The 23,674-nt window shown below is 56.4% G+C and overlaps 1 protein-coding gene across 3 annotated transcripts in view; it reads right to left on the bottom strand.

Annotated features, from left to right (window-relative positions):
* Positions 1 to 8,127: 8,127 nt before the first annotated feature.
* Positions 8,128 to 23,674, bottom strand: part of SORCS2 (sortilin related VPS10 domain containing receptor 2) — a 537,963-nt gene continuing 522,416 nt past the window's right edge. Inside the window, exons 22-27 of one of the 3 annotated variants that reach the window (XM_030801231.1) lie at positions 22,336 to 22,448; positions 21,074 to 21,199; positions 17,443 to 17,542; positions 16,526 to 16,628; positions 13,737 to 13,882; positions 8,128 to 10,684 (exon numbers count right to left, since the gene is read on the bottom strand). In XM_030801231.1, coding sequence (XP_030657091.1) covers positions 10,620 to 10,684; positions 13,737 to 13,882; positions 16,526 to 16,628; positions 17,443 to 17,542; positions 21,074 to 21,199; positions 22,336 to 22,448 — 653 coding nt within the window. In that variant the 3' untranslated portion in view covers positions 8,128 to 10,619. The remainder of the gene's footprint in view (positions 10,685 to 13,736; positions 13,883 to 16,525; positions 16,629 to 17,442; positions 17,543 to 21,073; positions 21,200 to 22,335; positions 22,449 to 23,674) is intronic. The other 2 variants (XM_030801232.1, XM_030801233.1) reach the window with 2 other exon arrangements.

Here is a 23,674-nt window from a genome sequence, read left to right as displayed (position 1 = left end):
AATGGCAGCTTCAGTTTCAGATGTGGTCAATTTCACTGAAATAAACATAGTTCCTAGTGCCTGGTGTGCAGATCATCTGGTGAACACCTTTTAAGGTGTTTGGTGGTAATGAAGTATGATTCTCTACCTATTAGTAAGGACACCATAAGTAACATGCTTTCACCTGGCAGGAATAGCAGTGCACCTTTACAGCTCCTCTTCAGGTCAACGTCAATGCTCCAGCTCTTTCAGTCTCCAGGGATGCTTGTCTCACTTTTACACAGAACATGATGCTGACCCACTACCTCCATGATATGACATCAATTGGGCCTGGTGAGGAGAAAATTGCAGATTCTCTAGAAGCCTTGGTAAGAGACAAATGTGCTAAATCCCAAATACTAGATCAGTCAGCTTTGGTCAGGAATCTAGAAGCTGCTGTGGTTATTCCAACTAGGAAGGACTTAATAAAGGGAATTCAAGGCTTACGCACCATTGCAAGGGCTGGTGAAGTGAAGGGCTGGAGGGCTGCCATGAAAATCCTGTTCACTCACGAGGGTGGCTCCCAACAACTTTGCCAGAAGGGGCTGCAAATCTCAGGAACCGCTTGGAAATTTCCAGGAGCCAGTTGAGTTTGTAACTGCAAAGTAAATGGCTCACAAGGGCTCTCCTGGGAGCTGCATCTGCCCTTGCTCCTGCCCACATGCCTACGTGAACTGCCTCTATGAACAGCGGCCTCCCCTTCCTGTCTGCTGTTGGCATCCACATCGGTGCCTCTTATTTGGCTGATTTTACTCCTGAAACACGGGGAAGTCAGTTCTGGGAAATAAAATTCTCAGGGTCTCCTTTGCATTAAGAGAACTTCAGAGGAGACCTAAGTAATGCTGAGTTGACAACAGACACAGCAGCATGTGCGGTGAGAAATAAATAAATGACCAGCAACCCTGCAGTCATCATTTGGGGATTTCTGGTCAGAAGCCATGTGGAATCGATACAATTATCCAAATCTCATCTTGCAGTTGTCTCAAAACAAATACCAAACCTCTCTTTGGTTTTCAGAGCCATGCACAGGGATTTTTAACTTTTACTCTATTTTACTTCCACATTTATTTAGGTGAACACTGTTTAGCAGTGTTGATGCTACTACAATCCTTTCATACCCTTCAAATGCCCCGTTACTGCAGTGCTTGCGTTTGAATCATCCCTTGATGGATAAGAGGATATCTTTGAGGATTTTTTTCTTTCTTGAAAGGTGCATGAATCATACATTTTCAAATACATACAAATCCTTCTGTTTGCTTTACAAATGAGTAACAGAGACCAAAACTGAGCCACAGACTTTTCCTCTCCATATCCCTCTACAGTTGTCTTCTGGCAATTCAGAACCATGGAGGACCCTCAGCCCTACCTTCTAGTCCTTCGTAAGCGCTCTGTTTATTCTGCTGAGAAACCTGTAGATTTTTTCCTCTTTATCTTTCAAATTCTGGAATGTTTATAGGATGGACTTTTGCCTACTACCGTGTAAGCCTCTTTGATTTGCAAGCAGGTATTTTTCAGCTCAGTTTGTGTTGACTTGTTCCCCAGGAATGCCTGGTGTTCACTGCTGAGCTCATGCAGTCTTTTATGTATCTTTTACTTTCTCTGTTCCTCACTCCTCTGCTCTTCTTAGAGGTATTTCGTCAGTCTTATTTGATGGTGACACAGTTTTGCCTCATCCTCTGTGCCGTCTCTTTCATGCACATTTTAATTCTGCTCATACATTAGTACTTTCCTTGCTCCTCTGACTTCAATGACTTTCCTTTCTACTCAGCCTGCAGATTTGTACTATCTTGTTTCAAAGAGGGCATATTTTCTTACGTTTTACATCAAGGCAAAATGCATATCATTTCCAAAATTCTCTCCAGCTGCCTTTAATAAACTCTTTTCCACACAGCATGCCTTTTCTCCAAATCCACGGGGCAGACTTCCAGCTGCCTTAGACTGTGGGGTTGTTTTTCTGGCCCCTCGGTACTGTGGTTGTTTTTCGTTCGAGTTACTTATCCCTGAATGAGGAGGGCTCCCTTCAGACCAGGTGTTTTCCGGTTCACGAGCTGTGTCCTGTCTCCTGCCTGCTGCATTCTTAGAGCTCATCAAACCCTTCTTTTCTGCAAGGCCCCCGGACAAACCTCTGTATCCAGCAGGCCATCGCCCTGCATCTACCTCTGGGATTGAGAAGGGGTCATCCCCGATCCCACCATCTGATTTTAAACTCATGCCACCCAAGACCCCTGGGATTGAGATGGAGTCGTCCCAGATCCCACCATCTGATTTTAAACCCATGCCACCTGAGCATTTATTTCTGGCCGCGTTTTGTGGTTGTTCCTTGTCCCAAGTGCAGAGCCGCATGGTAGCTGTCTCTTGGTGCCCTGGCTGTCTTGCCTTCCTAGTCTACATGTGGAAGCAGTCTTCCTGTTTCTCAGCTGCCAGGGTGAGACCCTACCTGTGGCTTAGAGGGTTGGGGGAGCATGTGATTTTAGAGTAAGACAGTGAGCCACAGGGATTCTTTTTGGGATGGCCATGTGACCTGATCAGTGTCTCTAGACTTTAGGAGAGGAAGGTGTTGAGTCTGGAGCTGCTGCAGTGGTTTTGGGACCTGAGGACACCTACCTGCCCCCACACCCGAGTGGTGGACTGTGGCCGGGAGAAACAGAGCCACGCCTTGAAGGCTTTGAATTAAACCCTGTGACCCAAATCTCCAGTGGGGACATCACCCTGCTGGCAAGTTTATTGCCTCCCTTGGTCTATCCTTTTCTCACTTTTCCTAATGACAATTTCACACCTCCTCCTGCTTCCTCGGCCCCTCCCACCTTACTTTTAGCAACCCGGGTGCTTCTCACTTTCCTGAGAACACAGAGCCGTCTGAAGAGAAGCCACTGACCCAGTGCTTCCTGGGCCCCTGTTCTGAGGGATGCGGCCCCTGCCTCCACCTTCCTGGGCGGGTTCCCAGGGATGCAGCCTCTGCTTCCACCTTCCTGGGCCTGTTCCGAGGGATGCGGCCCCTGCCTCCACCTTCTTGGGTGGGTTCCCAGGGATGCAGCCTCTGCTTCCACCTTCCTGGGCCTGTTCCGAGGGATGCAGCCTCTGCCTCCACCTTCTTGGGTGGGTTCCCAGGGATGCAGCCTCTGCTTCCGCCTTCCTGGGCCTGTTCCGAGGGATGCAGCCCCTGCTTCTGTCTTGGCCAGCCCCTCTGCTTGTTTGTGGGGTCTGTCCCATTCGCCCCTCCAGGACCTGCTCTGGGATAGGACCGCACCCTCCTGCACCGCCTGTCTCTCCATGTCTGCTGGGTCAGTCCCCTCCACACACCACTCTCTTCCCAAAACCATCCACAGCCACACACTCCCAGCTGCTGCCCCGATTCTCTGCTCCTGAGTTATGAGAAACTTCCAGATAGTGTTACTATGCATGCTGGCTGTCTTCTTCCTCGCCTTTGTGATTCCCTCCACCCACCCTGAGCCATCTCTGTCCTCACGCCCGCTGAAAGCCTCGTCTGGCTGGATCATCCACTCAGCTTCTCTGCAGCTGTGAGCACCCCTCACTCGGCAGTGTGGCTTCACTGCCCCCTGGATGCCACATTCTCCCCTGGGCGCCCTCTCTGCGGGGTGGCCGCGCCTTCTCAGCTCAGACCTCTCCCTACTGAGAGCCACACTCACACAGCCAATGGCTCCGGAGGCTTCTCCACGTAGGCATCTGACAGGCAGGCACCCCCATCATAACAGCTCCAAAAGAGAAGTTTCAATTTCTCACCCAGGCCTGCTCCTTCCCTGTTCCTGCCCGTGTCAGTTCACGGGGCCTCTGACCGCCTGGTTTCTCAGGCCCTGGTCCAGGCAGTGTCCTCAACTTCCCTCTTTCCAGCTGCCCATGGGTTCTGGCGGCTCCACGTCTCACCCGCTCACCCTGACCACAGCGCTCGGGACACCAGCTCAGACCGGCCTCCTCCCGGTCACCCAGCTTCCTCTCTTGATGCACAAGTGACACTTTGTAAAGATCAGTGAGGTCCTGCCCCTCTATTGCCTGACCTTGTCTGTGACGGGCTGCCCACTTTGCCCCCTCCGTGGGTCCCTGCCCTCTTCCGTGGGTCCTCGCCAACCCTCCTGCCGAGACTCACATTGAGCTCCCTCGCAGAGGCGCGGTGGCGACGGGAGGGCCCGGGTAATCTGCGGTGCTCACTTTGGTCCTGGCTCTTGGTTTCTGTGAGCCCTGCTTCCCTGGACCATGAGACGGGGATGGAGGCACCTATTCCACGGAGTTGCCACCAGTGTATTGCGGGAGGGGCATGAAAAGTGCCCGACGTTAGGCTGGGTGCACCACAGAGACTAATTGAGGGGGTCACGAGGACTGCCATCCCACTGGGCTCCGTGCTCTGCTGCCTGGCACAGCCTCTCTGCCTCCAAAGCCTGAACGATCATTGGATCACGCACAGAGCTGAACATTTGGGCCAATGCAAGCTGCAGAAGACACGACTGGCACTGTTCTTCCAGCGCCGAGCCAGGAAGAATTCTAGAACCCTAGAAGGAGCACAGCAGGCTGTCTGCTGGGCCTGGCGCTGCCTGTGATTAACAATCGAATTGTAACGATATGGAATTGGCCGTGGGTTCTGGGCACACATTATTAAATGCCTGGGCTGGTGCCACTGAGAGCCTGGAACTGGCAAGTCTGAACTCACTCAACTGCAAAAAGACCCCAGGCTGTGCAGGCTGCAGGAGACATCCCGGTGGATTGGAACATGCCAGGCCCAGCAGAGGCTGGGGACTGCTGTGAAGTGCCATTGCCACCGAGCCTCGTTGGAAATGGCAGTGCTTGGCAATCATTCCAGCAGCCCCAGGCTCATGCCATGTTTTCCTGCCTAAAGACTCTGGGTGTGGCTGGGACAGGTGGGGAAGTCAGACCCACATGTGCAGGGGTGGCTGCGTCTCCCCGCCTTTGTTAGGACGGAGCTTGGGCTGGCTCAGTTTGCTAGAACTGAGATTGGGTTTCCATCTGGCTGCTCCTGCTGAGAGGGTCTGTGCTGCCCACGTGCAGACACTGGTTCCTCCCCAGTGCCACCCCACCTCACTAAAAGAGGACTCTGTTAGTGACCCCCCCAGCCTGGGACCCCCCGGAGCTCACCTGTAGCTGAGCAAGCTGGGTTACCACTCAGTGCAGCGAGGAGAACCTAGGCGTCTCAGCGGGGTTAGAAGGGCCTGATGATTGTCAGGTGTGGGCAGTGGGAGGTGATTTGGGACTCAAGGAAGCTGGGCTTGGCTCTGGATTGGGGGCTGTGAGGAGGCGGGGTCATGCTAGGATCTGGCATGTCAATCAATCTTCTCTAGAGGGAGGGGTGACTCAGGGGAGGCAGGAGCCCGGCCAGTGACACCACGGCCCTCGCCGGTCTCAGCAGGGAGAGGTGTCTACACATTTCTGGGAGGTTGGACAATGTTCCTGTGTGGTCTGATTGCACAGTGGTCTCACTTTTGTCTTGACTCATCTTGATCCTGGAGCGGCCTTGTCTTATGTTGGTGCTCGGTGACATTGTGTGTGTTGGACGGGGGAAAAGCCCAGGCACTGCTGGGAGTGCCCAGTGGCTCCAGATGCCAAGGGCCACTTCCTCTTGGCCACCAACCCTGATTTTGCACAAATCCCTGTGGAAATGGGTGCTGGTCTTGACAGCAGCCTCAGAAGCAGCTTCCCCACAGTGCCTTCTGGGGGCACATCCCTGCATGCTGGGGCTGGAAGTGCTGGGGAGTCCTCTGGAGAGGTCACGGGTATGCCACAGAAAGGGGCCTCTGTGGCCAAGTGACTGAGAAATGAGGTGGCTGCCCTTCTCTGGGCCTGCTGGGCACACAGAATGCTCCTTCCCCAGCCCCTTCTCCGAGAGCCACCCCACGGCCCTGGTGGCCAACTCCCCTGCTGCAAGGAGGCCTCGGGAGCAGCCACTGTGATTGACTACCAGAACCTTCCATCATCGGCCATTTCTGTTTTCCCCATTGAACCAAAGGAATGATCATGTCAGATCTTTGAGGTGAGGGGTTTTGTCCTCGTAATACAACATGTCCATGACATTGCATCTTTCTCTCTGTTCCTTTGAGATTTTTTGTTTCCCAAATTACTCTGGACACTAAATTCAAGGCTACCTTGAATTTGGGGTTTAGCTGGAGCTTTCAAGCAATGCCCCATATTTCAGTTAAAAGTTGTTGCCCCCTTCCCAGCCACCTGGGATGTCTTGTTCTCATTTGTGACCCGGCTGCTTGTACCTGCCCTGTCTACATTAAGCTCAGGTTGGAGAAGAGGTCAAACAGCATCTTGTGGCAGGTTACAAATGCAGAGCCAATGGGCATGCTTTGCTGCTGTCATCTGAACAGGTGATGCCTCTGTTAGCTCCGTCATCCAAACAGGTAACGCTTCTGTTAGCTCCGTCATCCGAACAGGTGACGCCTCCGTTAGCTCCATCCTGGGCCTTCCTGTTGTCTAGACATGGCCTCCTGCTGCCAGCTGGGGAGATCATTCCAGCAAAAGGTTCCAGATGAATGCTGTGGGAGTGTGAAGCCTTCACCACACTCACTAGCTTTTCCCAGGGAGAAGACACTCACAGAGCCTGGCGCACTGAAGTGAGAATGGAAACTGTCAAACAGGGTGGCTGAGGGATTCTCACTTCCTCCCTGAGTCCTGGCAGTCAGCACAAGGGAATAAAGGAATAAAATGGTCACGTGCAAAGGGCTCTGAGGTACACTGCTGTGTTCACACTATCTCTCTCTGTCCCTGGTCACACACAAGCACACCCCCCCCCCCTTGATGGCCTCTGCACTGCACCAACCCTGGACATCCGGCTCATTTGCGTCTTCTCATGAGCACCTGCCCTCGACCTGCACCCAGCTCAACCATGGCTTCGGACTGGGGACTTTTAGCTGGGCCAGGTGCTCCCTGGTTGAGCTGTGCAGTCATCGTCCACCTCACCTGGCCTGAGTCTCCTTCAAGGTCCAGGGGCTGGGGCCTGGTCACATTCATTCGCTGCCCCAGGTGCAGAGCCCAGCCTAGGGCCTGGCATAAGTTCAAAGAGGCATCACAATCTGGCAGGAAGTTGATGTTGAAAACCACAGTTTTTAGTCCACAAGAACATGTCATGGCCCAGAGGAGGAGGTGTGTGTGTGTGTGTGTGCATGAGGGGTGCCACTCTACCCAACCTTAGTGGGTCTATTTTATCCCCGCCAACTGGACATGGTTCAGCGCTCACACCTGGGGGCGATTCCCTGCTCCCCACCCTGCACTGACTTGTGTGCAAGTCAGAACAGATTCGCCATCACTCCATGCTGTGAAAAGAATGCCTTGTTTTATTACAGCTCTTAAAATACTTTCACGCGCAAGTTGACCTTATCTGGGGACAACGGTTCCAGGGGAAAGGGCTTCTCCTAGCAGACGCTCACTGGGATGCCAGGGTGGCTGCTGTCAGCCCCTTGCCAGCTCTCCCCCCCTGAGCAGCCACTAGGCAATTGCAACCTCATTCTTTCCAGAAATGGCTTGGGGACCACTTAGCAAATGTGAACACATCTGTAAAGTATGTTCATCCATCTCTCTCTCTCTCTAACCATGTAAGATGAGAGTGAGAAGAAAGCGTGTTCTTTTCCAGCTATTACAGTTGAAGTTTCAGAGAAGGTGTGGGCACTCAGTGGCTGGCTAGAGTGAATGCACAGTTTTTGAGGCTGGAGCATCTGTTGGAATAGACAAGTTGTCCATGCCTCTTTCTGTCAACTCAAGACTAAAGCAAATGGCCCTTCAGAAATAAAGGAGTCCAGTGAGCTGTGGGGCTGTGCTGCACCCCCTCCCGGCCCTCAGCCTCTGGGAGTCTCTGCTTCTCTTCTGGAAAATTGGCCGACACTTCTGGTTCCCCTTCTGCTGGCCTTGAGTGACAGAATGAGCCCACATATGTGAAAGTGCTTGAGAGCTGACCGGGGAGATCATTACTTTGAAGGCCACTGCCACGTGCAGCCTCCCCCAACGTCCCAACGTGTAGGGCCTGGCCCTTGTCCCTTGCACGAGGTCCTCAGCCACCTCACCTCTGGGACCACGATCCTAGGGGCCTGTGTGTACGCCCACATGCATTTCAGGAAATGAGGAAAGTATTTTCACAATAAGCCAAAAGCTGATCAAATTCATTTAATCTTTGTTAAAAGCATCACAAATGATTCATCGATTTTTAAAAAGGAAAAGTAAGAAGGAATGCATTGTCTCTTTGTCATGTGCATGGCAGCTGATGGCCTCGTTCCCAGGTGCCCAGGTCTACCTGAACGTCAGATATGCAGACCTTCGAATTTTACAACCAGGGACAGCCATGGGCCCCCGCCTCAATCTCCATGGGTGCACAGACGGGAACGTATCAGGCTGTCTCAGATGCTACCTCCTTCCCAGGTGCTTGGGTCCACATGCCCAAAATCTTCTTAATAGAAATATTAACATAAAATACAGGAAACCCACAAATAACTAAGGGGAAAAACCCTCCCCAGACAGCTGAGAGAATTAAATGGAGTGGGCAAGGAAGGCCAACAACCTAGAGTGGCTACCGCAGGCACTGTGAGCTAAGGGGGGGGCAGTTCCCAGGGTTCCATGTTGCCCGTGGGCCCCGGGGCTGCACTGTGCTCGCCATGTCTGTCCCTGTGTGCCTGACGCTTGCAGGCGGCCTGCTGGCCAGGGACAGGTGTGGGTGGGGTGGCCAGCAGGATAAAAGTCCCTGCAAAGGCGTCCTTGCAGACTGCAACCAGGGGAGTGGGGGCTGTGGCAAGGTCCCAGAGAGTCATGGCCCCACGTCCTGGATCCCATCTCCAGGAGGACCTTGAGGACAACTTGCAGGGTGGCCTCTGGAGTGGGGAGGGGGCACACAGGAGCCCCAGGTGGGCAGGCAGGGTAGGGAGAGAGCTTTGGGTCTAGGGGGCAGGTGGCAGGGGTGGCGACACCTCCACGCCTGTGTGGCCCAGGGTGCTCCCCTTGTCCTGTGGCCTTGGACGCCCTCCAACCCAGGGATACGAGGCTGCAGTCTCCACGGGTGGTTTACTCAACGAGGAGCGGGCGCCTCCTCCCCACCGGGCATTGTTTGGGGTGTGAAGATTCACCCCTGGGCTTTCCCCTCTAATGGACCATGTTGCTTTTCTAGGGAAAATGGGGCAACGCCCCCAAGCTCAGACATGGCGCATGGGAGAACGTCTGCACTGTCATTCGGATTCACCCCCAGCCAGCGCGCCACCAGCCAGGGCTGTGGCATTCTCCCGCTCTAAGAGGGACCCTCATTGGGATTCACCCCCAGCCAGCATGGCACCAGCCAGGGCTCTGGCATTCTCCCCCTCTGAGAGGGAGGCCACGGTCACCTGAGATCCCTGCCAGAGAGGAGGGGAAGGAGGGAGGAGGAGGAGGAAGGGGCTACTGACTTCCCATTTCAAGGCAAAAGGTGACCCCCCACCCCCCTATATTCCTATAGACTTACACTAACATCCCTGATTCTAGGAACCTGTGGGGGTGTGGAGACCGCACAGCACTGGGGCACAGAGGGCTGGGTTCAGGGCCACCTCTGTTGTGACCTTGCTGTGACCTTCAGTCACTCTCCTCCCTGGGCCTCAGTTTCCCCTTCTTGAAAATGAGGGGCACCCTGATGGCCCTTCTAGCCCTGCCATCCTCAGCCTCTCCCAGATTGGTTTCCATCCGGGTCCCTTCGCCTATAAGGAACTGCAGAAAACTGGTACGTCCGGAGCCGTCTCCACCACCCACCTTTCTGGGGGCTTCTGGCTCCTTCCAGAACCCAGACCCGGTGGGAGAAGAGCCATCAGGTGGGAGAAGCCTGCAGGATGGTGCTGCTTGCTGGCAGGAGTGAGGAACCACAGGCACTGGGTCCTGAGCCTGCCCCACCCCGTCTGCCCTGGGGAGAACCAGGGAGAGCTGCTGCCCCTCTGGGCAGAGGAGGCACCCTGGGCACTCAGGGAAAGGGGCTCCCTAGTACGGGGCTCTGACAGAGCCACCCCAGTGGCTACCGCCGGCTATAAAGACAGAGAGTGAGACGCCCCCCCCCAGCCCCCCACCACCAACAGCTGCCTAGAGAGGCATTTACAGAGCTGCAGTTTCCAGCCGGAGGGCAGGGGGGCCTGGAGGGTGGTGTGGTGTTGGGAGGGCCTGGCTCCCGGGCTCCCACAGAGGGACTGGGCAGCCACACAGGTGGGAGTGAAGAAGCAAAGTCAGGGAGGCCCCGGCCTCTGCAGGGAAGGAGCCCGCAACGCAGTGTCTGAACGGGTCTGCAGCTCTTGCAGTCCGAGGTACTGGGCGGGCTCCAGGATGACCAGCCTCAGCCGGGAGAAGTCAGGCCTCTGGCTGAGCGACAGCATGTGGGGTGGCCTTGTGTGGGGTCTGGGGGCAGAGCCTGTCCGAGTCAGGCCTGGTGTCCCATAGGGGCAGGGCCATGTCCGGGGGTCCCGTGGGCCCCCATGGGCCTGGGCGGGCTTGGATTTATCAGAGGGGGTGGTGCTTGTCGCCTGGTGTGGGGACGACTTGGGGAGGGGGCTTTCCGCAGGTCTCTGAGGGGCGCCAGTCCAGCCGCCGGCTTCGCTGGTGGTTCTGTGCCCTCCGTGGGTGAAACGACAGATGCTGGGGCGGCATCAGCTCACCAGGTAGCTGTGCATCTCTCGGGAGTTGATGCTCAGGACCACGCCTGAGTGGTTGCCTAGGAAACAGAAGAGACGCAGGTCCTGTGAGCACGAGCCCTCAGCCTGGGCTGGAGACAGGGCCACGGGGGACACGGTGGTGGCCTCAGGCAGTGCCTCGAGCCAACGTGCAGTGGGCCTCCCTGGCTTCCTTCAGCCCGTGCAGGTGCAGGGGGGTCTCCGCGGTTCCTAGGTGGGTGCCTGAGGAGTGGGCTCTCCCGGTGCCATCACAAGCAGTGGGGCCCAAGAGGGCCTGAGAGGTGAGGCCCAGGCCGGCCCCAACCCGCCACAGCCACTGACCTGCGTGGGGATCACCCCCGGCATCGGCAGCAAGGGGGTGCTAGAGGGGCTGAGGCTCCGCCCCCTCCTGGCAGTGGGTGCTGCAGGGTGTAGAGTGGCGAGGCCCCGGGAGGCGAGAGCGGGAGAGAGGGGGGCATAGGGATGTCAGTGCCAAGAGGTGAGCCGGGCGTCCAGGGTGGGGGCTGGTTAGGAGACAAGGAGACAGGTCGAGGACCCAGGACCCAGAGCTGCCCCGCCTCAAGGGCACCGGGAGACGTGGCTGGGAGCACCCTTGGCACAGCCCGGCCACGCCTGAGTCCTCGCCTGAGTCCTCGCCCATCCTTCACCTGGCTGGGCCTTGGCTTCATCGTCTCTAACGTGAGGGTCAACCGCACCCCTCAAAGGACTGTCGTGGGTCGGATGGGGAAGTGCGGCTGCTGCATTGGCAAGGTCGGCATGGACCTTGGCTGCACGAATCTTTCTACCCCACTAGGATTACTCTTTAGGGGCTTGGAAGCAAACAGCCATCGGGGGCTGGGGAGCCGAGCCCTGTCTTCCCGAGACCCTGTGACCTCTGTCCACTCGAGAAGGCCTGGGTTCTTTCAGGGCCTCACAGCCGCCTCCATCACGGGGGTCAGCGTGGGGGTGACGCTGCCTGCAGGAGGGGGAGCCCCAAAACCACCTCCTGCCCCAGCAGAAGCAAGACCAGTGGAGGGGTCTTTAGAGTTGTAGGATGCTCATCCGTGGCCCAGGGCCTTCGGGGGGCACACAGCTGTACAGCCACTGATTCAGGCTTGAGCCCGGCTCCACCTCTTGTCACTAAGTGATCTGGGGACGTTGAGTAACAGCTCTGACCCTCGGCTTTCTCATCTGTGCAGTGGACGCAATGTCAGGGAAGTCAGGGAAGTCAGACGGTGTCTGGGAGGCGCTGACTGGGGCCTGACACAGAGCGAGTGCTCAGTGAAGTACGTGGCTCCTGTGAGGTTTCCAAGGCTACAGATGCATCACACCATGAAGAACACTCCTGGGCTGGCCATGCTGGAGACAAGGGACCCCACCGAGGTTGGGGGAGACAGGCCTGGTGAGGGGCTGGAGAGAGCACAGGGGAGGCAGAGAGGGACCGTGGCTGGTCCATTGGCCTGCCCTGACCCCTCTCAAGAGAGTGTGAAGGTCACAGGCTTTGGGGTCTGGCTCCAAGGTCAGCCAGCGGTTGGCTGGGGCCGGGGTGAGTGGCTTCTCCTTTTTGAGCCTCACTTTCAGTAATCTGCAGAGTGGGGACAGTGGTTTCCGTCGCTCACGTTCTGAGGATGTCCCGGATGCAGAGTGTGAGTGACACTCCAAGCCAGATCATCAGAATGGCAGTGGCAGCAGCTGGTGGTGCCAAGACCTCTGGGGCTTCCTGTGTGCCGTCCTCTGCTCCGGAAACTACCGCAGAACCCCCAGCAACGGTGAGAGGTGTGTGCCGACGTCACCATAAAATCAGGCCCAGAGGAGGATTGTTAAGAGAGAACAGGAACTATAGGGGAGACGCTGGGTCCCTGGGGTCTGCCAAGATGTGAGTTCCAGCTCCATTCCCCACTAGCTGTGACCTTGGGCAAGGACAGTCTGTGTCCCTGCACTTCCATGTCCTCAGCCCTAGGGAAGAGCCTGCCTCCTCGGCTGCTGAGCTGAGACAGGCATGGAAAGTGCCCACACCGCCCGGCTGCTGGTTGCACTTGCCCAACAGGGCATGCAGGGCTGGTGCCACGGCTCTGGCAGCACAGGCTCCCAGCCCTCTGGCAAGTCTCAGAGCCTCCTGGACCTCAGTTTCCCCCCTCATCCAGAGGAAGAGCTATAGTGCCTGTTGTGCTGGATGGCATCATGCTCTGACTGCAGCTGAGGGATGCAGTCCATGTCCCCTCGCCTCAAACATGGACAGGGCAAGACACAAGTGACAGGGTATGACTTCAAGGCCAGGCTCTGAAAGGGGTGTGGCTCCTGGCCGCCTCCCTCCACATGCTCTTGGAAGTCAGCCGCCATGCTGGCAGGAAGCCCAAGCCACACAGCGAGACCATGTGCAGGTGTCCCGGTCGATGGTCCAGGTGAGGGGTTAGCTGACTACCTGCATTAGTTGCCGGTTATCTGAGTGACGCAGACTTTGAGACGACTGCTGCACCAGCCATTGACTGCAGCCTCATGAGAGACCCTGAGAGCGAGCAGCCCGGCTGAGCCCAGTCAGCTCCCAGACACCAGAAGAGAAAACGGCCATAAATGATGCTACACCGCTGAGGTGGATGGTTTGCCACGCAGCTGTAGATGACTGGCCTTCTCCCCGCTGGGCATGACCCAGAGCAAAGGAGATCCCATCAGTGGAAATGCTTCATAAACTGTAAAGTGCGGTGCCACAGGTCCATGTGTGGGGTGCTCCCTAGATCACCACAGCAGTGAAGGGGAGGACTGGGAGTGTTGAGGGAGTGGCTGTGGGGGAGAGGCCTCCCACATCCTGAGGCCCGAGTCAGGCTTTCCTTTCAATGCCAGCCCTGTTTCCCGTCCTTTCCCTGCCTCAATGGGGCTGTCGGGGGCTGTTTGGTCATTGCCAGGGATGGGGCCCTCAGCATCCACAGGTCTCAGATTTCATCTCTGCGGGCAGCCCTGGCAGGTCCCGTCATCCCCTCATCAGATGGAGGGGACACAGTGGGCCCGACCGACCCGCTGGCAAGGTCTGCTGGGCCAGGGTCCTGTGCGTTTTGCTGGCCGCAGTGGCCCAGCGGGGTGGCCTGTGGGAGGGTGGGGTGGGTTTGGGGCGGACGTTACCTAGAGTCTGTGAGTCGAGATCATCATCTATAAACTCCTCACCCTGGACAGCGCCCTGGACGTCCTCACTGTGACTCACGGGGCTGGTCATCTCCTGCTCCTTCTCGTTGTGCATTTGGGCGTACACGGTCCTGCCCGGCCGTTTCCTGCTGGACAGAGGCGAGGACGGCTCAGCTTGGAGCAGCTTCCCAGGCTGCCTGTCCCTGGAGCCTTCTGCTGGCCGCCTGGCCACACCGAGTGTGGTGCACGGTGCCCACAGCACTCCAGAGGTGCCTACCCCAGCCCCAAGTCTTGCCTCCTGCCCCATCTCTGCTCAGAGCCACTTCCCCCAGGAAGCCCTCCCTCCTGCATGCTCCCTCGGCCCTGGGATTCCCTCTGCCCTGACACATTGGGTGATCACTGTGTATGTGTCATCTCCCCCTGAGAAGCAAAGAGCGGGCATGTGGCAGGGAGAAGGCATTCATTATATCCTCTCCCCCTCCCCACCCCCCACGCCTGGCCACCCCACCACTGGGCTGGGCACACATTCCCGCAGGAGGCACGAGCCGGCCCAGCTCTGAGAGGCACTTGCTGAGCCCCGTCCAGGCATCCTGGGGGAGTGCTGTCCTCGATTTCCCAGCGAGGAAAGGGAGAGGGTGGGCACAGCCCTGCTGCCTCCACTGGGACCCGGCTCAGGACCAGCCCTGGGCCAGGCTCCTTCATGCATGACACCCCACTTAGTCCAATCACAACCCAGGGTCAGGGTCCCATTTCACAGATGAGGGGACTGAGACTCAGTGGGAGAGGGGGGCTTTCTCAGTTGATGAACACCGCCAGCCCTCTGGAAACATTTTGACGGCAGGATGGGGTGGGGCGGGACCTGTGACTAGCTCTGAGGGTGACAGAAGGTGGCCAGTATCACCTATAAGCTGCAACACTTCACCACTGGATTTAAATGCTCAAAGCAGCCCTGCTCCCTCAGTCTAGAGCCTTGAGAGACGAGGGGGAAGCCCCTGCCGGGCCCCAGGGACACGTGGCTGAGGGCTGTGACTGGGTTGTCAGTGCTGCCCAGCCCAGCCCATGAGCAAGCCAGGAGCTCCCGAAGGCACAGGCCGCACCAGAGCCTAAAGCCTCAGGCCGCTGGGGACAAACGGGGCGTTGCTCTGCTGTGAGATGGAGCCTCGAAGTATATTGGGCACTTCTGCCTATGCCCAATACATTCAAGCTCCCAGAGCTTGGAGTCACAGCCCTGGGGTTTGTCAGCACCAACTTTAAGCTGCTTTTGTTTCCAGGGCAGTTGGGTGCCTGGTTTCAGGATCTGAAAGCCTGGGCGCGAAGGCTGCCCCTGCCACCTCCTTGCTGTGACAAACCCCACTTGCAGTGGCCATGGGATATAGGCTGGAGAGGGGAGCACACGGGAAGGAGGTGGGATTTCTGACCTGGGCACCTGGTAGAGGACAGTGTCATTTGTTCAGCACCAGCTTTGGGGGAAGAGGATGCTGAGTTTGATTTGAATTTGCAGTGCCTATGGAACCCCTGGATAGACCTGTCGGGAAGCCAGTGCCTCCCTGAGACCCTATTCTACTTCTTTGCCCCACAAACTCCTATTTATCCTTCAGGATCTCCACCAGAAATCACTTCCTCAGGGAAGTCCTCCCAGACTCTCTGGTTCAGCTCTGAGTGCCTCAGGCCAACCCTTTGGGTGGAACTGAGTAACAAGGCGGGTAAGGAGCTCCCGGACGCGCTCCCAGACAGTTAATGCTGTGTCCCAGAGCCTGGGCCAGCCTGTGGAACGGGGGTGCACATGAAACTACTATTCGAAAGACCTGCAGCGCATAAAACAGTGGGACTGGGAGCAGGAGGAGGGGTTGGGGGAGTCCAGGGCCCATGAAAGGCTGGGGCTTGGCACCGGGGAAGGGCCCTAGGCTCCAAAAAAGCCAAAAGGAAGGGGTGAGCTGTAGCCTTTGACGGTCCTCAAGGGTGACCCCAACGGGGAGACTGAGGCCCCCGGAGCTGAACCAGCAGGCAGGGGAGAAACGATAGGGCCAAATCTGGGAGCTGCGTTTGCAGGGAAGGAGTCTGGTGATGCTGCCGGGTCACTTTGCTCATTCCAGGTCTAGCGTCCAGGGAACTTCAGGTTGTCCAGCCCCTGCAGCGTGGCCATGACACATCCGAGCATCAGGGGATCACACCCATTTCACAGCCAGGGAACAGGCTCAGAGGGAAAGAGAGGTATGAAAGCCCCTCCCAATAAACAAACACTGTTCTTGCCACTTCACCCCAGCCTCGGCACAAGCAGCTCCCTCATGGGGACACCCAGAGCCCCCCCACGGGAGACCCTGGCAGGAAGCTCGGCAGCTCTCAAGTGCTCTAGAGGGGAGGGAAGGGATGGGCGGGTGGCTGAGGAAGCCTGGGATGTGGGCGGGCCTGGGTCAGGACCCAGCTCTGAGGCTGGCCGTCTGTGTGACCTTGGGCACACTGCTTAACCTCTCTGAGCCCAGCTTCCTCATCTGTGAGATGGGCAGTGTCCTCCCTGTGAGGTGGGTGGGGCTGAATGGGATGATGGCTGGGATGTCCTGGGGAGGGTGGAGGAGTGGGTTGCGAGTGGCAGCTGTCTCTTCCAGGGACCCCAAGGGTGGTACAGAGCCAGGCAAGCACCTCCCCCTGCAGCCCATCACAGGCACAAACTCTCACCACTCCCTTCTGAGGCCCTGCTGGGGCCCTTTCTAGGTCTGCCTGAGTGAGTTGGGCCTGGTTGCCTATGGCCCCATGGTCAGAGCCCCGCAGAGGAGGGCAGCCAAGGGCCTTGCCTTTTGAACTTGTAGAGGATGAACGCTCCCGCCGCGAAGAGCCCGATGACAAACAGCACCACTACCGCCCAGTAGCCGCCGCCGCCGCCCAGCTGCTGGGCACCTGCAAGCAAAGCGGTTGTCAGTGGAGGGCCGGGGGCACCGCCCATCCCTGTCCCATCCCCAGCCCATCCCGTCTGTCCCCCGCCCGTCCCCAGCCTGTCCCCCGCCATCCCCAGCTTGTCGCCTGCCTGTCCCTGGCCCATTTCCTGCCTGTCTTCAGCCCATTCCCATTCCCTCCCCAGCCCTTCCCCAGCCCATTCCCAGCTTGACCCCTTCCTGTCCCCAACCTGTTCCTGCCTGTCCCCTGCCTGTCCCTGCCTATCCCCTGCCTGTCCCTGCCCCAGCCTCCTTGGTGTGGAGGCTGTTCCATGCCCGTGGCCAGCGCTCCTGATGTGGCTGAGAGGGGCCAGAGGCCATAAAAGACCAGGAGTGTATCCTGTGTGGCCTTGGAGAGGTCCCCGCCCCTGGACCTGGCTCCCACTGGAGATGGAGGCTGTGGGCAGAGCTCCCCAGCTATGTTGATGCTGGTGTGGGGTGAACCTGCCAAGTTTCAAGGGCACGGTGTCTTTACAGAGCGAAGCTCATCAGCTTCTGCAAAGGCTTTTGCCCCAAAGGGGAAAGGATGACTGATGGCCGAGGACACAGCTCTGTGGGTCGGGAAAGGGGCAGAGATTATCCGAGACCCGAAGCGTGGGTGTCAGGTAAGAGCAGCGCTCCACGGGGCTCGGCGGAGGAGAGCGGGGCCCTGGTCTGACCTGGGTGGGTCCTCAGTTCCATCAGAGGCGAACACCCGCCAGGAGGGGGATACGGGCCATCTGCCCGAGGGCCTGGATGCCTCCTGCACCCGTTCTGCAGGGGAGCTCCCAGTGGCTCACCTGTGCCCGTGTCCCGCAGGGCCACCAGGACCCGGACTCCGCCTCGCAGGAGGAAGCTGATCTTCTGTGCGTTCAGTACCTGCTGGATGGCGGCGAGCCTCTGCAAGCACAGAGGGGACAGTGAGCGGGGCGTTCGTGGGGGTGTCCTCCGCCAAAATGGGAGGGGGATGGAGTCCTCCTCCAGGAGGGGAGTGAGGGGTCTCCACGTGCTGGGGGGGTCTTCTACCGGGAGAAGAGTGAGGGGGTCCTCCATGGGGGGTGGGGGACGGGGTTTGCCACAGGTGTAAGGGGAAGAAGGGCCCTCCTCTGGTGGAGAGAGTGAGGGGGTGTCCTCCACCAGGGGTGAGGGGAGCAAGTTCTGCTGGGATCCACCAGAGGGGTGGGGAGAGGGAGGGGGATCTGGTGGGATCTACCAGAGGTAGGGGAGAGTTGGGGGGTGGCTCTGGGATCCACCAGAGGGGGATGGGAGAGCTGGGTGGACCAGTGTGAGTCCTGCTTGGACCCTCTGGAGCCATGGGGCTGGACAGGCCACCTGGCCTCGCTGAGCCTCAGTGTCCTCCTTTGTACCATGGGAATAATCACCCACAAGGGAACTTTCACCAAGAACCATGGATGGGACACAAAGGTGACCCAGACATGGCTCTGCCCTTCATGAGCTCCTGTTTTAGTCGGGAATGTAAGAGACACAGGCCACAGAGTGTGCCAAGCTGGGGAAATGCAGGGGTGCTCCAGGAGGCTCCATCCCCCAGTGGTGGTCAGGGAAGGCTTCCTGGAGGTAGAAGACCGAGAGGAGAATGAGACAGGGCAGGACAGGAGAATCAGACCCCCTGCCTGAGGGAGGGATATCCCAGGAGGTGGTGCTGGGTTGTATGGTGAGGGATGCAGGGTCAGGGGCACCTATAGCTGGAGAGGGCAGTGGCCAAAAGGCAGCCAGCCTTGTGGGCCACGGGCATCCTCCTCCAGGGTCTGCATGACGTGACAAATGCGTGAGGGGCCCGGCGCAGAGGAGGGCTTCCTCCTCGCCCCTCTCACTACTTCCCGGGTCCGAGCATCAGTCATCACCCAGGGCTGGGTGGGCTCGGAGACCCGGCCGCCTTTCACAGCACTGGTCAGCTCTGTTATTTTGACAATATCCATTCTAACAGGTGTGAGGCCACGTCTCACTGTGGCTTTAGTGAGCATTTCCCTGGTGATTCGAGATGGTGAGCATGTTTTCCATATACCTGTTGGGCATTTGTGTGTCTCCCTTTGAGAGATGCCTACTTGGCTCCTTTGCCCATTTATTAATCGAGTCACTTGTTTTCTGGCTATGGAGCTGGGTTTCTCACGTATTCTGGATGCGAACCCCTTGTCAGAGGCATGCTTCATGAATCTTTTCTCCGATTCTGTGGGTCATCTCTTCACTCCACTGATTGTTTCTCTGGCTGTGCAAGGGTCTCTTGGTTTGACATCATCCCGTTTGTCTATTTTTGCCTTTGTTGCATGTACTTTTGGGATCATCTGCAAAACAGCATCACTCAAACTGACGCATAGTTTTTCACTGTGTTTTCTTTTGGTGTTTTTACAGATTCAGGTCTTACATTTGTCTTTAATCCACTCTTAGCTGGATTTTGTAGAGGGTGTAAGAATCTAATTGCATTCTTCTGCATGTGGATATTCAGTTTCCCGACAATATTTAGGGAAGATATTCTCTTTTCTCCATTGTGTCTTCTTGGCAGCTTTATTGAAAATCAATTGACCATACACGTATGGATTTATTTCTGGGCTCTATTCTGTTCCATGGGTCTATGTGTCTGTTTTTATGCCAGTACCATGCTATTTGGATTACTGTAACTTTGTAATGCATTTTGAAGTCAGGGAGCGTGACGCTTCCAGCTTGTTTCTTTTTGCTCAAAATGGCTTCAGCTATTTCAGGCCTTTTGTAGTTCCACGCAAATTTTAGGATTTTTTTTCTATTTATGTGAAAAACGTCATTGAAATTTTGATAGACCTTGCATTAAATCTGTAGATCACTTTAGGTAGCATGGACATCTTAATAATATAAATTCTTCTAATCCATGAACACAGGATATCTTTCCATCGATTTGTGTCTTCTTCAAATTCTTGTACTGGTGTTTTATGGTTTTTCGTGCACAAGCTTTTCACCTCCTTGGTTTAATTTGTTCCTAAGTTTTTCACCTCCTTGGTTCAATTTTTTCCTAAGTAGTTTATTTTGCTTTTAATTTTTGATGCTGTTGTTAGTGGGATTGTTTTCTTGATTTCTTTTCCAGGTAGCTTGCTGTGTGTAGAAGTGCTTCTGCTGTTTGATTGCCTCTGGTCCTTTCTGACAGTGGCCCTCGCCAAGCCTCACTTCTCGTGTCTGTAAAACGGGACGTGGCACCACGTGGGCATGCTGGAGTGTGCACTGTCCTTCCCCTGCGCTGGCCACGACTTCCAGATCACCTGAGTGAGCATCAGTCTCCATGACCAGTGCAGGCTATGTGAGCTTCTAGTTCATTTTCAGAAACCGATAATAACATTTACTCTTTTAAAGTGTACAATTTAATGCATTTTAGTATATTCCCTAAGTTGTGCAAGCATTACCACTATCTAATTCCTGCATGTTTTCATCCTCTCCCAAAGAATCCCCTAGCCTTAGCAGTCACTCCCCATGCACCCTCCTCCAGCCCCTCCCAACCACTCATCTATTTCTGTCTCTATGGATTTGCCTGTTCGGGGCATTTCATGTGAATCATGTTTTCAAGGTTCGTCCATGCTGTCAGAGGTGCCAAGGGCTTCATTCCTTTTGGTGGTCAAAGAATATTCCATTGTAAGGTTGGACCACAATTTGTTTCTTTAGCAGCTGATGAGCACTTTTTGGCTACGATGAGTAATGCTGCTGTGAATCCATGTACTGTGGGTGTATGTTTTTGTTTCTCTTGGGTATATACCCATAAGTGGACTTGCTGGGTCATGCGGTAACTTAGGTATAACTTACTGAGGAATTTCCAGCCCATTTTGCACAGCAGCTGAACCCTTTCCACCAGCAGTGTGAGAGGTTCCAAGTTCTCTGCTTCCTTGTCATCACTTGGAATTGTCTGCTTTTTAATTTTAGCCAGCCTAGTGGGTGTGAAGGGATTCTGGTTCATCTTTGAGTCCCCTTCCCACACCTGTCACTTGGCAGGTCTTTTATCCCCTCCATGAGGGCTGTTATTTGGAAGTTGTCCTGTGCAATAAAGACATTTGCTAACTGCATGGAGGCTGACTTCTGTTCGGCCCTGAAACCCACACCCTCAGGTGTCTCCCTGACAGTGCTTACCCTCATTTCCCAGTGCCCCTGGCAGTCAGGTTGGGGCCATGTGACCATCTCCAGCCAATGACATGGGAAAGGAAGTGAGCGAGTCCCCCTGGGAGGTGGTCCAGCCTGTACCCTCCCCCCGACTACCTCTGCCGCAGTGACCTTAGAGGCTGCATGACTTACAGAGGGCGTAGCCCCAGGTGGACGAGCTCTAGCCACCCTGAGTCAGAATGTGATGCAACAAGAAAGACGCCTTTATGCCATGAGCCACTGAGATGTCCCTGCTTGTTGTAAATGACCCGAGCCCTGGGCTATGCAGGGAGGACCTGGGAGTCCAGTGGCAACAGGACATACCTTATCATTCGAGAGGCTCCTCTTCCTCGTGGGCCTGGGAGGGGGCAAGAGCACGTACAGGTCAGCCAAAGTGGGCAGCCCCGGCTTCACCACGGTCACCAGCAGCTCCTGAGGGACGCTGGTCTCCTGCAGGGAGAGTTAAGCCACTTTGGTCCACTTGTCTTCCTCATCCCCTGCCTCATACTGGGGCCCCCAGGAACACCCTCTCTCCCTTCTTGGCCTGTCTGAGTCCTGGACACCTGTCCCGCAGGCCGCTCCTGACCCCTGCCTGGCATGGGGATCGTTCCAGGGTCCCAGGGTGCCCTGAGCTACCTCCTGCACCCAGCTACCCAGGACCCTCAGCCCTGCTGTTCAGGCCCTGTGCCCTCACACTGGCCTCCCCTTGGCCAGGCCTGGCCCTCAGTCCATTCTTCAGACCATGACTAGCGTGAGCACCAGCACCTTCCTCCCTGGCTAATGTCCTCCACGACAAGGCTCCTTACCACACCATTCCAGGTCTGTGACTGGGCCCCACTGACTCCAGCTGCCTTCCCCTTCCCACTCCCCAGCACCCCAGGCCCAGCCAGGGCCATACACCCGCAGAGAATATGCTCTCAGCTCATAGACGCTGCTCATGTAGGTGCCTCTGCCTCCTGGAAGTCCCGTTCCATGCACTTCCATCTGGCAAACCCTGATTCAACCTTCAGTGCCCAGGACCCTTTTACCAGCATGATTCACAGGAGGGGAAGCCTGGTCAGAGTAGGCCTCAGCCTGTGACAGCCTCAGGTGGCTCCAGAGGACTGGTCCTCTCTCACTGGGGGGCCAAGGGCCTTGGGTGTGCTACAGCCCGCCCTGATGTCTGCCTCCCGGGAGCTCCTGAGGCCAGTGAGCACACTGGGTTCTTCTCTCTGTCTCGTGTCCGGCCCAGAAGAGAAGTTCAGTGAATGAAGGAAAATTGCTTTAAAGAGACTCTGGAGCACTGCAGGACGGCAGTGGGGTCTCCTGCAAACAGCAGGTGGTCCCTGGACTGTCTGCATGGAGGGTGCCTGTGGTCCCTCCCCTGTGAGGTGGCACTCCAGCTGCAAGTCCCCCTAAATAAGGGCAGTGTGCCTGCCCCCCAACCCACAGCTTTCAACACCCCCAGCTGGCCCAAAAGCCAGAGCATCGTGTGCAGGGGCAGTGCCACCCGTCTCTCCTTGCCCTGGGCACCCCGGGGCCCTTGGGCTTCTCTGGATGCCGGAAGCGCCATGGGGCTGGGGAGGCTCCAGGCTCTGGGTGGACACCTTGGAGAGCAGCCGGGTGACCACCAGGCCCACGTCTTCCCTCCACTCAGGCGTGTTGGGGTTGTAGGCATCCAGCTCCTTGGAAAACTGCAGGGGCATGACCTGAAATTGATCTGGAAAGAGGTAGAGAAGGGAGACTGGTCAGTCCTGGACCACCAGGCTCTGATGGCTCCAGGGTGGGGGTCGGGGGCAGCCACATGCCCTGGATGGTCCCGGGAGGCCCTTGATTCAGATCCCAGGGCCCAGCAGCCCCATCATCTTCTCAAGCAGGCTGAGAGCAGTCCTGATTTGGTGTTTGGAAACCAGTTCCTTCCCTGGATGCCAGCAGTGGTGGTCTGTCCCAGGCAGGACCCATGTCACTGGCTGCCATCTTATAACAGCAGCAACAAAGATGCCAGTGATGATGACAAGGACGTGCTAACCCTGGAGGGAGGCCTGGTGGGCGCCGAGCCTGCTCTGTGAGATTTGCCTCCTTGACTCACAAGGATGAACACACCCTATGAGGTCAGCCTCTCATCCATCAGGGATCCATGGACTTCAACTGGCTGGTCCCCCCACCAGATTAAGAGTCCCTTGAGAGCAGAGGCCCTGTCTTCTTCTCTTTCTCCCACATTTCCCATGACCCATGGCTCACAGCCCAATTCTTAAGTCACCAGGGGCCCCAGAGACAAATTTTAACCTCTCCACTTCTCAGGCCTCAGTTTTCTCACATGAAAAATGGGAGGAGGCTGTGCAGGGCTGACAGGCTCAAGGGACAAGTGCTTTGAGAACTGCAAACCCAACATCTTACAAAGAGGGTAGTGATGGCCTTTGCAAAGCTCCCAGCCCAGCAATGAATGAAGAATAGCCAAGGGCAGCCTCCTCCAGGGTGTGAAGGGCCTGTGTGGGCAGCCCAACCCTCCTCACACTTGTCCAACTAAATATTTAACTGATGGCTGCTGTCCACAGTAGAGGCTGTTCTTAAAGCAAAATGAGGGTTTATTGCTGTGATGATGGTGGCAATGAGATCTGCCTCCTTGACAAGGGGGCGTCTCCTTCAGTCTTAGGACCAGCTGGTATTGTAAATATCTCCCATGAGGGACTAAGAGCCCCCAGTGAGCACAGACAAATGAGGATGCAGATTCAGGAAAGGAGGCTCAGCGTTTCTCTAGACAGGAGTCCTCCTTAAGCTGCAATCATGAGACAATACTCGGGCTTGGCCAGAGGTGCAAAGAGGACAGGGGCCCTGGAGGCAGGCAGAGCCGGTGCCCAAACCTGGCTGTCTTGCTGCTGGGTGACCTTGTCCCTGGTGTGTTGTGTCCCATGAGTGAATTGGGACACAGGATTTGTATTTATTTTG

The sequence above is a fragment of the Nomascus leucogenys genome, chromosome 20 (genome assembly GCF_006542625.1).
Source record: "Nomascus leucogenys isolate Asia chromosome 20, Asia_NLE_v1, whole genome shotgun sequence".
In the NCBI taxonomy this organism is placed as follows: Eukaryota; Metazoa; Chordata; class Mammalia; order Primates; family Hylobatidae; genus Nomascus; species Nomascus leucogenys.
The sequence above is the reverse complement of the archived record's forward strand: the minus strand, read 5'-3'. Positions and strand labels throughout refer to the sequence as shown.